This window comes from Etheostoma cragini, chromosome 5, assembly GCF_013103735.1.
Source record: "Etheostoma cragini isolate CJK2018 chromosome 5, CSU_Ecrag_1.0, whole genome shotgun sequence".
Classification (NCBI taxonomy): Eukaryota; Metazoa; Chordata; class Actinopteri; order Perciformes; family Percidae; genus Etheostoma; species Etheostoma cragini.
In genome coordinates, this window is record NC_048411.1 from 18,513,923 (window position 1) to 18,528,362 (window position 14,440).

Here is a 14,440-nt window from a genome sequence, read left to right on the forward strand (position 1 = left end):
CCAAGCACCAGTAAGTGTTTAAGAGCGCCTGTAACCTTTTCACTGAGCACATTTACATGAAAGTGAGATAGTCTACACTTACATTTTTTGGCACTACTGGTTGCTAAAGTTTTATGGACTATGATTCAGGGGCATTCTGTATCTGCTTTAGAAAATCCAATGTTTAAAGAGCCCGTCTTTGAATACTCAACCAGTGGGCACAAGAAATGAAGAAGTCAGCAGATTTCCCATCATCATTGTGACTAGACAACGAGATTTAGTTGAAAATCTACAACCAGTCTCTTATTTCTCTGGAAAATTCTTTCTGGAGATTTTTGGGCAGTATCTCAGAGCAGTGATTATGGTGGTGCGCAATGGATGGCTGAGGTGTTCGAAATAGAAGCCTGGAGGATTTTAAGACTGCTTTCAATCCAGGAAAGGCACGTCTGCTTCTGCTTTTCTTCTAGTTGTCGACCAAACTGTAGTAATCTAAGAAGAGAGTGTCCACCACAAAAAGGCTTTACGCATAATTTTACCACCCAAGTTAGCCTGAAGCATTAGTTAGCGCAGAATAAAACTGTACTTGCTATACCTCCTCATGTATTCTATGTCCAAACAGTACTGATGATATTTACTAACATCTTAGAAATTTAAGCAAAGGCACCACTAGTTGGTGTTTGCTTTCTGTAGCTTAGCAAAGTCAGCCAAAACACTGTAATATGTCCACTGTAAAAAAAAGAAGATTACCCACAACATCCTATCTCTGATGGAAATGTAGTTAATTTGCAACCAAGGAGAAGAGAGCAGGCAAGTTTGTAAGCAGCAATGAGCTCTCTGTAGTTCTTCCATAAGGAAGTAGAGTGGATTTTTCAGCTCCGGCCGGCTGAGCCACAGAGACAGAGAAGATTGGAAAGAACTACAGTTTTTTCTGCACCATATCCCTTAACCAGATAGATAGAAATATGGTTGAAAATCCCCCTCTTTCCGGTAATATGAAGTATTCAATGGGAGTACCTGAAGGATCAGTGTTTGTTCCCTACCATAGGCTTCCCACAACAGTGCCAAAGGACAGAATTGCAAATGTATGCCTATGACACTGTTGTGTAACTTACACATGTATTAAAAATGTGTTAGTCTCTATGGATGCAGCCAAATGTAATGTAAGCAAATAACTGTAAATTTATAGTTTTTTTTATTTTTATACAAATATTCTTGCTTCTGATTGTCCAATTTAAGACATGTGTGTTTTTTGCCGTTTTGTTATTGTACAATTGTACAATACTTTAAATGGTAACATTAATGATTAATACTATTCGTTAATACGACACATTTTCTGAAAAATGTATGACATAAATCAATAAATTAAGCAATTAACAAACATGACATACATTGACTTTTAAAAGGAAAATAGTATTATCTCTAAAACTTTGCTTTAAATGCTCCCGCAGATTTCATTAGCTCATTTGAAATGAGTTATATGTCTTATCACAGCATGTCTTGTACAGATGGTGTGGAAGGATTGTTCCATGACACACATTCCCTGCTAATGCTGGCTATGCGGGCACCTTGAGTTACAGACACTTCAAAGTCTGGTGTTAGTGGTCCATTAACCAATAGTAATTAAAGTGTCACTTCAGATGGTATGCAGTACACTGCTCTCACTGGACTGTAAAAGAAGAAAAAAAGTTGCATAGAAAGCTTGCTTTCCTGCAGTCCGCCCTCATTACCAGAATAAAGGCAGACATATTTTGGCAGTGGCATTGAAATGATTCCATAAGAGGGCTAACCATGTGGGCCCTATGTAACATGTTGGCCATAATTTCCTCTATGTGTTCACCTATGTTTTGTCAGCTCGTAAATGTGACATGAATTAATTGGAAGGTACAAAACTGTGTCAGAGAAGCTGATTGCTGTTGAAATAACCTTTACTTTAAGTGCTCCTTTCACATATTCTGGACGTTTTATTTTCAAATGGCCTCATATAAAGTCCAGATGCTACTGACATTCATACTGCCGATACTGTGTAAGGACTTGAAAGGACCAATACTTTCCATATCACACAAGCATAGAGCAAATCAAAATAGAAAAGTCTCTGGGTCCATTTTCCATTTACAGTAACAGTGATTCAAATGTCTGTTATAGACTTAACATCTGTCTAAAACGTGATAAGCAGCATTTCGAGGCCATACCCCTGAATGTTGAGGTGATGATGGTAAGTATGTGCATGCATGCATGTATACTTAATGATCATATTGTTATCTAGATCTAAGGATTGTAAGGGCACTTATGATGGAAAATTATTTGAAAATAATTATAATATAGCAGAGGTAAAAAATGGCAGCCAATTACATTTCATAGAATGATATTGTATATCCAATATTAAATGCATCATAAAGTTGAAATACGTTAATGCCATCGCACTGTCAGTGGCTTACTTTGAAGTTTTCCCATGAATGGCAAAGTCAGTGAAACAGTTGAGGGATTATGACTTTCTTTGGACTGACAAAAAAAAGGTCTTGGAAAATAAAATTAGGTTTTCAGAGTTTTAGAGGCATTTTGTCTTGCCAACCTCAATATACTAACAGTAAAACTATTACAACCTGAGAAGTGTTGGTATTGGCAGCTTGTCAGAGCAGAGGCAGTAAAACAGTGCCATTTGAGACTGGCTGCCATGTGCTTCTATTTCATTTGTAATTACACAATTTTGACAAGGACCTGCACTATCTGTTCACAATCCAGCTACTATACAAATGGGACATGATTTAAATTAGTTTCTTTTTACATTCACTGATGTGTGACTGATGGCCAGAAGTGGTAACAAAAGCGTAATAGTTCACTCTTGGTTATTTTTCCAGCAGTATAACTCATGACATTTTGGGCCCACGTCCAGCACCCTCGCCAACATCTGTATGGCATAACTTGGAACATTTTTGAGTGCATGGCTGTGTTCGAAAGAATGTGTTTCCACTTTTTCTTCATAAAAAAAACTACTGCCCTTATTCCCACTACTACCTCACGTATATATATTCAAGATGGATAGATAAATAGATAGATAGATAGATAGATAGATAGATAGATAGATAGATAGATAGATAGATAGATAGATAGATAGATAGATAGATAGATAGATAGACACATAGATAGATATGTAAGTCCTTGTACATAGTGCTACTTTTGTTTACTTTTGTTACCTATTTTATTGATTAACACAAGTTTTGTTCGGGTATCAATCCTGTATTGTAAAATGATAATAAGGCTAAACCTTGAGCCTTGAAATCCCACTGTGGACACCTATGATGTCAGGCATTGGCCAGTTTATATGAAGGACATTTCTCAGCTGGTTCCTTCCCAATTCCGGAAGGATCACCCATAGGCAAAGGTCAAAAAAACAAAAGACTGTAAACTGGTGAATGTCACAGCATGGGAACAAATTCAATCCTCCTTGTTTAATTTGGTTGATTTCTCTCATTGAGCTACTTTACTACCTGTTATGATATATGGAGATCTCTCTCAGTGTGCAAGTAAAACAAATCAGCAGGAAGGTTAGGGTCTCTGTTGGGGAATTATTTTTCACCTCCCTTTTCCTGGAGCAAGGATAACTTACCTTCTCCTCAACCAGTTGCTTCTGTAGGAAGCTGGAAAGCGTGCCAGAAACACTAAAAATAAAGAAATGAGAATAATTGAATCTCTATTACAAACATGACAAACCGGGGAGAGATTAAAGGCTCCTTCCAAAAAATAACATTTCTAGAGGTGGACAATAATTCCATTTGTTCCATGAGATATTTTCTTTTTACACCTGAGCTTCTTTCTTAGGTTGGAAATGAAAACAAATGCTTTTGTTTTTGGTTTGTATTATTTTACGCAGTAGCCATGTCACTGAGGAATTTCTCTTGCCAGGAATAATTTAAGGAGATATTATGAGTCGGTATAAAAAGGCTACTGTTTCCCAAGTTTTCATACCTCAGACTAGGAAACTCAGAGTCAAAATTGCTGATATCACTAAGATAAAGTTTAATTATACCTCTGGAAAAGTGCACGGGGAGCAGTAAATTCTACAATTTATTATGAAGAAATTCTAACAAATCAAATGAAATACATACTGTAATAAACACTCATACCATACCATTAAAAATGCTATAATAAACTTAGTTTTGAAAATCTATGTAGTTTGAAATAGATACATTATTAATGTAACACTCAGCATCCAACACATATCATATAAAAACAAGAACATTGGAACAATATGCAAGTGATATAACAGTTACACAACAGAAAACAGTTACATTTAGATTTAGTGGATTCTATATCTATGTTGCTATCCCTTTCTCTAATAAGGGGAACCAACGCCACACCTAAATTTGGCAAATTCGCTATATATATCTATGTGTGAATGTGTGTGTGTGTGTGTGTGTGTGTGTGTGTGTGTGTGTGTGTGTGTGTGTGTGTGTGTGTATTAGGGAAGTCAATGACTAAAATACCACAATTCACAAAACATTACCTCAAAAATCTAATGACAAGACCACTTGAGAAAAGAATAGATTCATAGATTAATTTGCAGCATGAACAACATCAAAATAAAGCAACAGATACAATCAGACCAATCCCTGTAAGACTTCCTAAAGAAGTGATCACAGTAGGCTATGCACTTGTAGTAGGCCTATCCCTGATCTGCCACTGAAGGGCAACACTCCCCTCTGCTGTCCACCACCAGCTGCATTCTGTCCAACATGTTTCATTTATTTTCATACAGTTACTTCATCTGGTAGTTTGGCACAAGATGGCCATTAAAACTCACACTTAAATACCGTGTAGTAGACAAAGCGTTAATAAATTATCAGAAATCGGACTTATTGCAGCGGGCCTAATGATATATTCCAGTGCTGTCACTAGATGGCGAAAATGCATCATATTGGAACAGGTGACATATTCTGTTGCTATGGTAATCACGCTGGTGACTAAAAACTGTAGCACGTCCCTTACAATCGGTGCTGCAACATTTCATCTCAAATAAGGTTAGTAACACCTTTATAGCGGCTTCTGTTGTGCTGTTTTACGAAGTTGTACTTCTAATGGCTAATGTTGAATGGCATGATTAGACATAACCGTGATTTGATGTCTTAAAGCCAAATACTGTCCCCTGGTTTCCCATGATGCATCGCTTTATTTTGTCTAGTAGCTCAGGGAGATGATAGGAACTGATCAGGCAGCCACCCTCCCCTCTCACCCGACCAAGGCGAGCCCTGACAGCATCACCGACCTGCCCCGCAAGGCAGAACGCTCTTAGTCGGTGATGCTAGTCTGTTCAGCGACAATTTACAACATTTTGCAAGATATTCGACGGCAGCGTTTTTTACCTATAACTAAGGTAAGCTCTCCTTGAGATAATGCGCTGTTGTAGCCTCGTTAGCTATTCAGCTAGCTAGGCTAGCATATTTAAAGTCTCATACGTAGGCTAGCTACTATCTCTGTATGGATAGATTGTTTCATTCAAAGACATTTTAAAACGTCTATTTTTTTTAGGACTGCAAAAGCAGTAGCTGCATATTCCTATTTTAACAGGCATGCTTCAAATCGGCATTCTTCCAAACAGTTTCATTTAACGTTGTATTTTAACCCTGATATAGGGGTTGTTATGTCTGTTGTTTTTTTATCTTCAATCGCTGAATCAGGAGCGGTTATGTGCCCAATGTTGCTAAATCCGGTTATTACAGTTAAGTCCCGTGGGCGATTCAACGTATGCCAAATTTATCAGAACTCCTCCACAATGTCAAAAAACATTGTTTAGTCTACGAATGCTGTATTGCCTTTTGTATATTGCAGGCTATTATTTGGGTGACGGGTTGTAAAGGGAGTTTGGTGTGACATGTGCCCCATTCATTATTGCACATACTGGGGCTAGCTTGTTTTCGGTTCTTAAACTGGACAGCTGCAGTACATAACATTAGCTGCAAGGACAGCCTTTGTGATGACCATGGGAAATGCAGTGATGACATCTTACAGTACATCAGGTCATAAAACAACAAGGAATGTCAAATGTTGTGGTTCACAGGCACCGCTCGCCTGATCCGTTTTGTTTGATAATTATAACGAAATCCATGTCCTAAATGATATCACTGTATGAAGATTGACAATAACGTCTAGTGAAGTAATGATCCGTTCTGGCAGCTCACGCCACAACCAGCAGCGGGTTGCTGTGAAATGTGGGTTTGGGGTGCTGTCCGCAATGCAGGTGCTGAAATTGAAAGTTCCGTCAAAAGGATCTCTCCCGGGTTACGCGTAGGATAAGTCCTGTAAGCAGTGTTATTGGCAATACTGGTTAACCTTCAGGTGCTGTTGCCATTTTTACATTATTGTTGACGTGGGAGACGATCAGATAGATAGACGTGTGCTGGGAGCAGGTTGAATTATTATTATTATTATTATTATTATTATTATTATTATTATTATTATTATTATCTTAAATGCATTTTGTCCTAAAATACTAGCAACAAAACATGAGAAAACAGGTGAAGAAAAGCATTAGTCCACATGGACTACAAATATAAAGTATGCCGATCTTTGTGCATAGAAACAGCTTCATGACAGGGAGACCAGGGACTTCTAAGCTGTGTCTATTTGTTTAGGCTAAGGATGGTAGCTACTAGCTAATGTTTCAAGTTGCTGCAGTTCATTGAATATTAATGTTCTCTGTAAGGGGGAATTTACTGGTTTGTGTATTAGGAAAATAAATACACAGAGAGTCGACAGAGTAACTATGGTTTAACATTAATCTTTTAATGTTTTGGAACAGTTAGTGATAGAGTTGCATTTGGCCTTAAACATTGTTTCTGAACAAAGAGAGATACACTTTAATGTCTCTTTGTATTTCACTGACGTTCTATACTCCTTTCGTACCACTATCCCCTCCTTGCCATGGCATGAGCCATGTTTTGAGGTGAGGTCACGTCTTGGCAAATGGAAAGCTATCCAAGCTGTTCTAGGAAAAGAGCCGGGATGAGAGAAATGCTTACAGCGCAGGGTTTATCGGAATAACTCCACATTACTCATCAATAATAGATTATCTCTTCAGCCTTTGTGATACATCACAGACTCAATTTGGGATCACGACTTTGTGTTTTATTATGACATGTTTTCCTTTTCCTCTGTAAGCCATGAAAAGAAAATCACACACAGAAGACGGCTGGAACTGGGAAGTGTGTCCAGCGTGGTGTCATGGGATATATTATTCATGTTAGTGAGCTGATGATGTAAGAGTGAGAAGCTCTAGGATGTTTTATTGAAGCACACTTATGTATGCAGGGAGATGCTTTCTCTGCACTTAGGAGGGCTGTTGCAGGGATCAATGTGCTCTCAACTCTCAGCAGTACAGATGTCTGGCAAAGGGGAGGGGTGGGGGGGGATGACTGAGTGATTGTTTCTCTCTCTCTCTCTGGCTTGGCTCTGGAGACAAGGGCATCCAGTGAAGGGAGGGAGGTGGAAGGTGGGGCAAGGCAGGGAAGGGAAGGAAGAGGCCTGCTTGAGACTGGCAGCCTTCATGCCGCACCCAGTGTCATTGTGATGTATGTCTAAGTGTTCAGCCTTGATTTTGTTGTTATTGACTGTGGTATGGAAACAAAAAGTGAATTATTTGTAACACAAAGAGATTTTATTCCTGCCATCTGTTTTTTACACACAACACTTTCTAATTTGCTACTTTAATTCCAGTTTAGCAATTGGACTTTATTTTCTTCTGTGCTGAAGAAGAGTATTTCCACTGTATGTTCTAATCAAATTACATTATATGCTGTAGATTAGATTTATGTATATTAGATTATCCTTACTATCAAATGTCTGAGTTTTGAAGGCTCACACTGCTTACTCTCAGTTTCTCAATCAACAGCTTCATTGCAGTTGTTGGCTCGGAGTGTGCCTACTGTGTTTATGGTCCCTTAGGCTTTCTCTGCTACATCTTAGCATTGACCCAGCCTTATTAATGATAATAGCCCACACACCTGCTCTGCATATTACTCTAATAAATGTGCATCCACACTTAGTTCACTCAGAATGTTTGTTGCTCTTTTTATTAACGGACAGGGTCACAATTTCTACATTTAGTTTAGTTAGTTGCACTGTCAAATGGCATCTGTTGCAAACGTGTTTGATGGTATTATCCACTTTGTCATCTAAAGTAGATTTATGTGATTAGTTGGCAGACAGAGAAAAGTTGGAGCACATCCCAAAATGTAGATGTTTATAGGCGAAAGAGTGAGAATGAATGGCCTGTTTGCTAGATGGATAAACTTAATGTTTATTGTCTTCTCCTCTCTCTTTCTCTTCCTTGTCTGGAGGTTGCAAGGCTGGTGTGTGTCTGAACATAATCAACCATGGCATCAGCAAATGTTACACTGGAAAATCAGCTGCACAGTGCGCAGAAAAACCTGCTCTTCCTCCAGCAGGACCATGCCAACACACTGAAGGGGCTACACGAGGAGATCCGCCGATTACAACAGCAATGCACAGGTGAGCGCCGCCACAAGTAGCCACCTCTCTTCTCTTCATGTTACTGGGTAAAACCAGCAAATTAAAGGATATCTTATGAATACAGATGCAGGGCTCTAATTTAAATTTTTCACCACTGTCCTAAACCGTCCCAAAGCAATTGCTGGCTATTTCGATAGTTATAAGTGAAAACGTGGTCTAAATATAACACCATGGAAATATACATACATATTTAGTGATTTCCTCATATTACATGCATTCAGTTTTTAAGCCAATTAATAAATCAAGAGAGAGAGAAAGAGCGTGGTTGAAAGAGAGCGAGAGAGCAACTCTGTTTTTCCCTCTTCTGTGATACGTTTTGCTGGTTTGGCTGCTGGTGACACCAGAAAGCTTGACAACCGCAGGCAGGGTTCAAAATCAACTTTTTCAGCCACCAGAAAATGGCTTGTGAATGGTAATATTTCTACCACTCAATAGATCACCATTGTTATTTTTGGCTTATGATTGAAGTAAATCTACCAGCCACTTGCCTATTTTACCTGCATGTGGCTGGTGCTAATTTTCCAACTCTGACCACAGATGCACTGCTTTCAGATGACCGCTCATCTTCTTGCTGTGTGGGCGCATGTCAGCGTGTGTGAGAGAGTGCTTGTGCACTCTTGAATTTTGTACTCTCATGATTCTACTTTGACAACTTCGTCAGAGATCAATATTGTGGTTTTGATTTCTTTATTTAAAAGGAACAACACACATTCATCATCATGATTCCAACATGTAAATGTCCCAGATTTAGCCAAACAAATTTTCATCTGCAGGATCTTGGATCTAGGATTCTACATTTACAACTTTATCAGAGATTAACCCTGTGGTTTACTTGCAGTTGTGTACCTTTTAGGCTAGGTCTACTTTCCATTCTGCAGCCATCTATCATCCCTGATGATTTTTTTCCATCCCAGAGACAGCGGGACAACCTTAAAGTAGAGCCTTAAACAGATAAAGCAAAATAAACAATAAAGTATCTCTAAATGAATAACTGGAACAGATGCATTACCTAAATGGATATTTGAGACCAAAAGTCAACAAGACGCTGTGGTGCCACTACAATTCAAACCTTTCAGAAAGAATTTGATTACATATGGGAAATGCACTCAAGCATTAGTGAGTACACCCTGCACTGTAGCAATGCGAAACCTGTTTTAAGCATATCACCAGTAATATGTATGCTCTTCCATAAAGGGATAATATCATGAAGGACACCCAGGAAAACAGGACACTGTACGCATTAGCCCTGGTTTCCATATCCTTGGCTAACCTGTCACTAAAGCTCACGTGGAACTCTCACCACTCTTGTTAAATGAAAACTCCGCCATACCCCAAACATGCATAGCTGCTAGTTAGTCTGTGTGAGCAGCATGCTGTTTTATAGCTGTCCTTAAGCAACCTTAATGTGGCCACACATGCAAGTAACTCTCTGCTTTTTTCACAGATCTGACCTATGAGCTCACTGTGAGAAACTCTGACCCCTCAGGTAAGACTCCATTGCACTGTATAACAAACACACACACATCAGTTTTGCCACGAACTTTCAATGTTTAGTGTTACTTATTAATTTGCTCTTGCACTGTGCTGAATTAGATTGACTTAGGCTACATCAACACTACCACGTTTTGGTGAAAAAACAAATATCTTTTGCTACATTCAGCCTCACGTCCACACTACTCCGCATTTCTCAGCCTGTTTCCCAGTAACAAAGTCCCACCCAGGAAGCATTGCACTGTAGGACTCCCTGCTGTTCATGAGAGCTCCCACTTCTCATTGCCAACTGCCCCCCTGTCTGTCTGACAGCCCTGGCTCCACTGTCTTTATACTGGTCTGAAGTACAGCAGAGTAGAGTCAGGGAGGCCCCTGTCAGGTAGCATACAGTTTCATTTATGTACAAGCTAGTGATGACCCCACTGATGTGTGCAACTCAACAGGAAGCATGCTGCGTCTCACCAGGATCACTATATGTATGCTACAGGCTTTTTTAAATGGCTTGCCCAGATCATGTGAGCAATATTAGGGCCTCCTGTCAGAGGCCCTATTACGTTAGTGTGGCACATCTCAGAGATTGGAAGGAAGGAAATGAGATTATCTGTCACAGCCCTAATGCACAGCCTGCAACCTGCTAAGTGTAGCAGGTCTCAGCTGCTCCAACTGGGGTAAAAACATGTACCAGCCCTGGCCTTCAATAGACAAAGAGAAAGCAACTGCTTAACAAATGAAAAAAATATCCGACTGAACTGGGTGGGGCCCGGGTGATGCGGCTCAGAGAAGAACCGTGTCCTTGCCGTCTACCAGAGCTGTAATGTGAGACTGGAGCTTTTTGCCCACTGCAGATGACTCTCCATAGGATCATACTGTCTCTGTCAGCTGCCATAGTCCATAGTCAGTGTCTTTGCTTAATGCACTTATGATTGGTCTGGCCTATTACATGTATGCATCGGTAGGGCTGGACGATATGGAGAAAAGGAAATATCCTGACATTTTATGACCAAATACTTCAAAATTGATATTGTAGGGTTGACAATTGGTGCTTTTACAAAATATACTTACACAAAGAGATTTGTGATAAATAATCATCGGTAATGGGGATACAATGACTAAGTGGGTAAAGACAAACAACAGAAGAACTAGAACAGTCTGCTTACATTATATAACTTTCCTGTAATGCAGCCTTTAAAACCAGTAAAAGACGACACTTATGTCATATTACCATATCCAAAATCTAAGACGATATCTAGTCTCATATCAAAATATCAATATAACATTGATATATTACCCAGCCCTATGCATGTGCATACATTTCCAAGCTGCTATTGTAACGGTTTTGTGTGCGTGTGCGTGTGTGTGTGCGTGTGTTTGTGTGTGTGTGTGTGTGTGTTTCCGTGTGTGTGTGTGTGTGTGCGTGTGTGTGCGTGTGTGTTTTTGTGTGTGTGCGCGTGCAGACAGCAGTGAGGCCCGCTGCAGAGAGCTGCAAAGGAGGTGTGAGGAGCTGGAGGCCCACCTGAAGAAGAAGGAGGAGGAGAACACAGAGCTGCTCAGGGACCTTGAGCAGAAGAATGCCATGATCTCTGTCCTGGAGAACACCATTAAGGAGAGAGAGAAGAAATACCTGGAGGAACTCAAGATGAAGAGCCACAAGCTGGCTGTTTTGTCCGGCGAGCTGGAGCAGCGAGCGAGCACTATTGCTTACCTCACCTCACAGCTTCACGCCACAAAGAAGAAGCTGTTAGCCGGCAGTTCATCTGAGGCCAGCCCCAACGTTAGTCCGGTCACCTCATACAAGCCCACGCCTCCGCCGGCCAAGGACAAGCAGCCTGAAACCCCACGGCGTCGCATGAAGAAGAGTCTCTCCCAGCCTCTTCACCCAGAGTTAACAGAGGTGTATCGGCTTGGCCCGGATGGTAGGCGGATGGTTCTGCGGGAGACAGTAGACGCCATGCCTGACCCCACACCCTTCCTTCAGGCTGGGAGAGACTCTCCCGAACCGCAGGTAATGCGAGAACGGCCTGGCGTCATTCCTCCTATTGCTTCAGAGCGCTCCGCTGTGGCTCCCCTGGGTGCTACGGCCAGCCCTCGTCACAGCCCCGCTCGGGACCGTCAGTACAGGGCTCATGTGGGCGTGGCGCATCGCATCCCACATGGCACCCCTCCCCTGGCCCCACCGCTAGCAGAGCTGGAGACACTGGCAGTGGACCAGGTCAAGGACGAAAAGGTTGTGCGGAAGCGCTCAGGAGTCGACAGGACAGTTTAACACTGCAGTGCTAAAATGCACATAAACACACGCACACACACACACACTCACGCACACCCTACTGTATACACATACTGCAAGAGCTGGAAGGAGCCTGACCCACTGTGTAGCTTGCTTGTTATGCAACACTGCAATATGAAAAAAGTACGTCATTATAATTTTATTCATGGTATACCATAAAGACTTGTGTTTTTCTTGATCTACATTAGAAAAGGACTACTATAAAGCATGCCAAATGTTTCTTATTTACAACCCAATGCGATCTTGTATTATACACATTACTCCACAACGCTGTGACAATAGGTCTGGCAATGCGAGACTATACACATCTTCATTCAGTCTTATGTGGTGCATACAACAAATCCTCAGCCAAATATCTGCATCAGTGCCTGCTCTACCGGATCAACCATACACAAGCTGTGTAGTGTAGTCATGGCTCATAGTTATCTTTACATATCGCTGCTCCGTGTTCTCAACAACGTCTGGACATATCAACAAACTATATAACAAGATGTCTGCAGCTGCTTAGGGTAGAAGTGAAATTATTAAAGTTATATTTCCTGACTGTCTTTCATCTTCTTGTAATATCAGTATAATAACGTTACTGTAAGTACAAGCTGCATAATGTGCAATTGAGATGTGCTGGCGAAAGGTGAAAGAGCTGTAATTTCAACTTTCTTTCGTTGGCTTGCAAAAACAGCAACGGTGCACATGTGTAAATGCAGCGTGAAAGCATGGTGAACCGGATGTGTGTGTGTGTGTGTGTTCGTGTGTGTGTGTGTGAGAGAAAGAGAGAGCGAGAGAGAATGTGTGTGTTTCAGAGAGGTACAATAAAGGCCATTGAAAGAATTAAGTTTTGGCTTAAATAATACCCGTTGAAGTTATTTGTGATACCAGGGCATTTTTGAAAACACTGCTGTAATAGGATTTTGTGACATTACTACCTGTACTTTTTAAAGGCTGTGCATTTATAATTAATTCTTTTTTTAATTTATTGTTTAATAGGGAACCCAAAAGAACCTTAAATATTGTCAGTAATCACTGCACCACCAACATGACGGTAATTATACACAATTAATAACCTGCTTTTCAAATTAATATCACGTGTCCTTGAAGTCGACGTATGATTCAATTCAATAAAGCAAAGCATTTTTGGTTTGGTCACTTGGTTTCTATGTGTACAGATGGGTACAGATGACAAATTTAAAGGAAAGACTATATTAGGTATCTTTGTAAGGTGTTGAGCCATTATGAGCCTACAGAACAGACTTCTCGAACCCAATGCCCCCTCATGCCCTGTAACTATTAGTGTAATTACTGATACCGAGATGTGAGAAAAGTAATATTTTATGTACAAGTCAAATCCCTGAGCAGGTCCGCTGTATGAGTAGGAAGTAAAGTGTCTTGTTAAAGTGCACTTTAGAGCTGATTCCTCCTGATCGAGGAGAGTTCAGTGGTTCCCCTAGGTTTGTGGACTTGGGTGCACGTATTTGATGTGGGGTTTAAGGGGCCTCCCTCAAGAAAATGTTACGTTTTTCAATAAAAAAAAAAAAAGCATGTTCACGTCACTTTGGACCATTATTATTACCATATCTGTCTAAAAAAGAAAAGGTAGAGCAGATAATAAATAACACTCAAAGTAGCTAAAGATGTGCCCTGGGGACCAACTACAATCATTAGATCAGAGAAAAGTCTTCTAGTTACATTCAGCTTAGGTGGTGCCCAAAAGGACTCGGGTGCTGCACCCAAACTTTTTAAAGGTAGGGAAAACCTTAAAGTTGCATATTAATCTCGGCCTACAATAACATGTGGGCAACCTAAAGCCTTTATACATATCTTTTTAGTACATTCAATACTAAGCTATTAAAATAAGTGACTGTTTTATCAATCATGTTTTAATGTTAAACATACATTTGATTTTTAGGATGACCTGTATCTGTGGGTGGCTACATTGGTGACTACACTAACTATTGGCCAGTATGCCTATCATCATCTTTCACAAATAGGTTAATTTATATTTAATAATATGTTGCATTCATGTTAAGACCTTTTAGTTTTTGCAAAAAAAATACTAATAATTTGGTGGGGCCCTGCAATAACTCTAAGGACCCACTAGGAATCCCAGACCCCCTGTTGAAGATCTACGGTCTAATTCCCTGACATTCCGTATCATATTAATAACAT

At 40.3% G+C, this 14,440-nt stretch overlaps 1 protein-coding gene across 2 annotated transcripts; it reads left to right on the forward strand.

Moving 5' to 3' along the window:
- Window positions 1-4,909: 4,909 nt before the first annotated feature.
- ccdc92 (coiled-coil domain containing 92) lies at window positions 4,910-13,417 on the forward strand. 2 transcript variants are annotated; one of them, XM_034871374.1, is made up of 5 exons: window positions 4,910-4,994; window positions 5,159-5,342; window positions 8,306-8,481; window positions 9,947-9,988; window positions 11,448-13,417. In XM_034871374.1, exons 3-5 carry the CDS (start codon window positions 8,346-8,348, stop codon window positions 12,254-12,256), a joined length of 987 nt encoding a protein of 328 aa, XP_034727265.1. In that variant the 5' UTR covers window positions 4,910-4,994; window positions 5,159-5,342; window positions 8,306-8,345; the 3' UTR covers window positions 12,257-13,417. The 2 variants fall into 2 exon arrangements, with proteins under 2 accessions (XP_034727265.1, XP_034727266.1); XM_034871375.1 differs by lacking the exon at window positions 5,159-5,342 and having other exon boundaries at window positions 4,929-4,994; window positions 8,310-8,481.
- The last annotated feature ends 1,023 nt before the right edge of the window (window positions 13,418-14,440 follow it).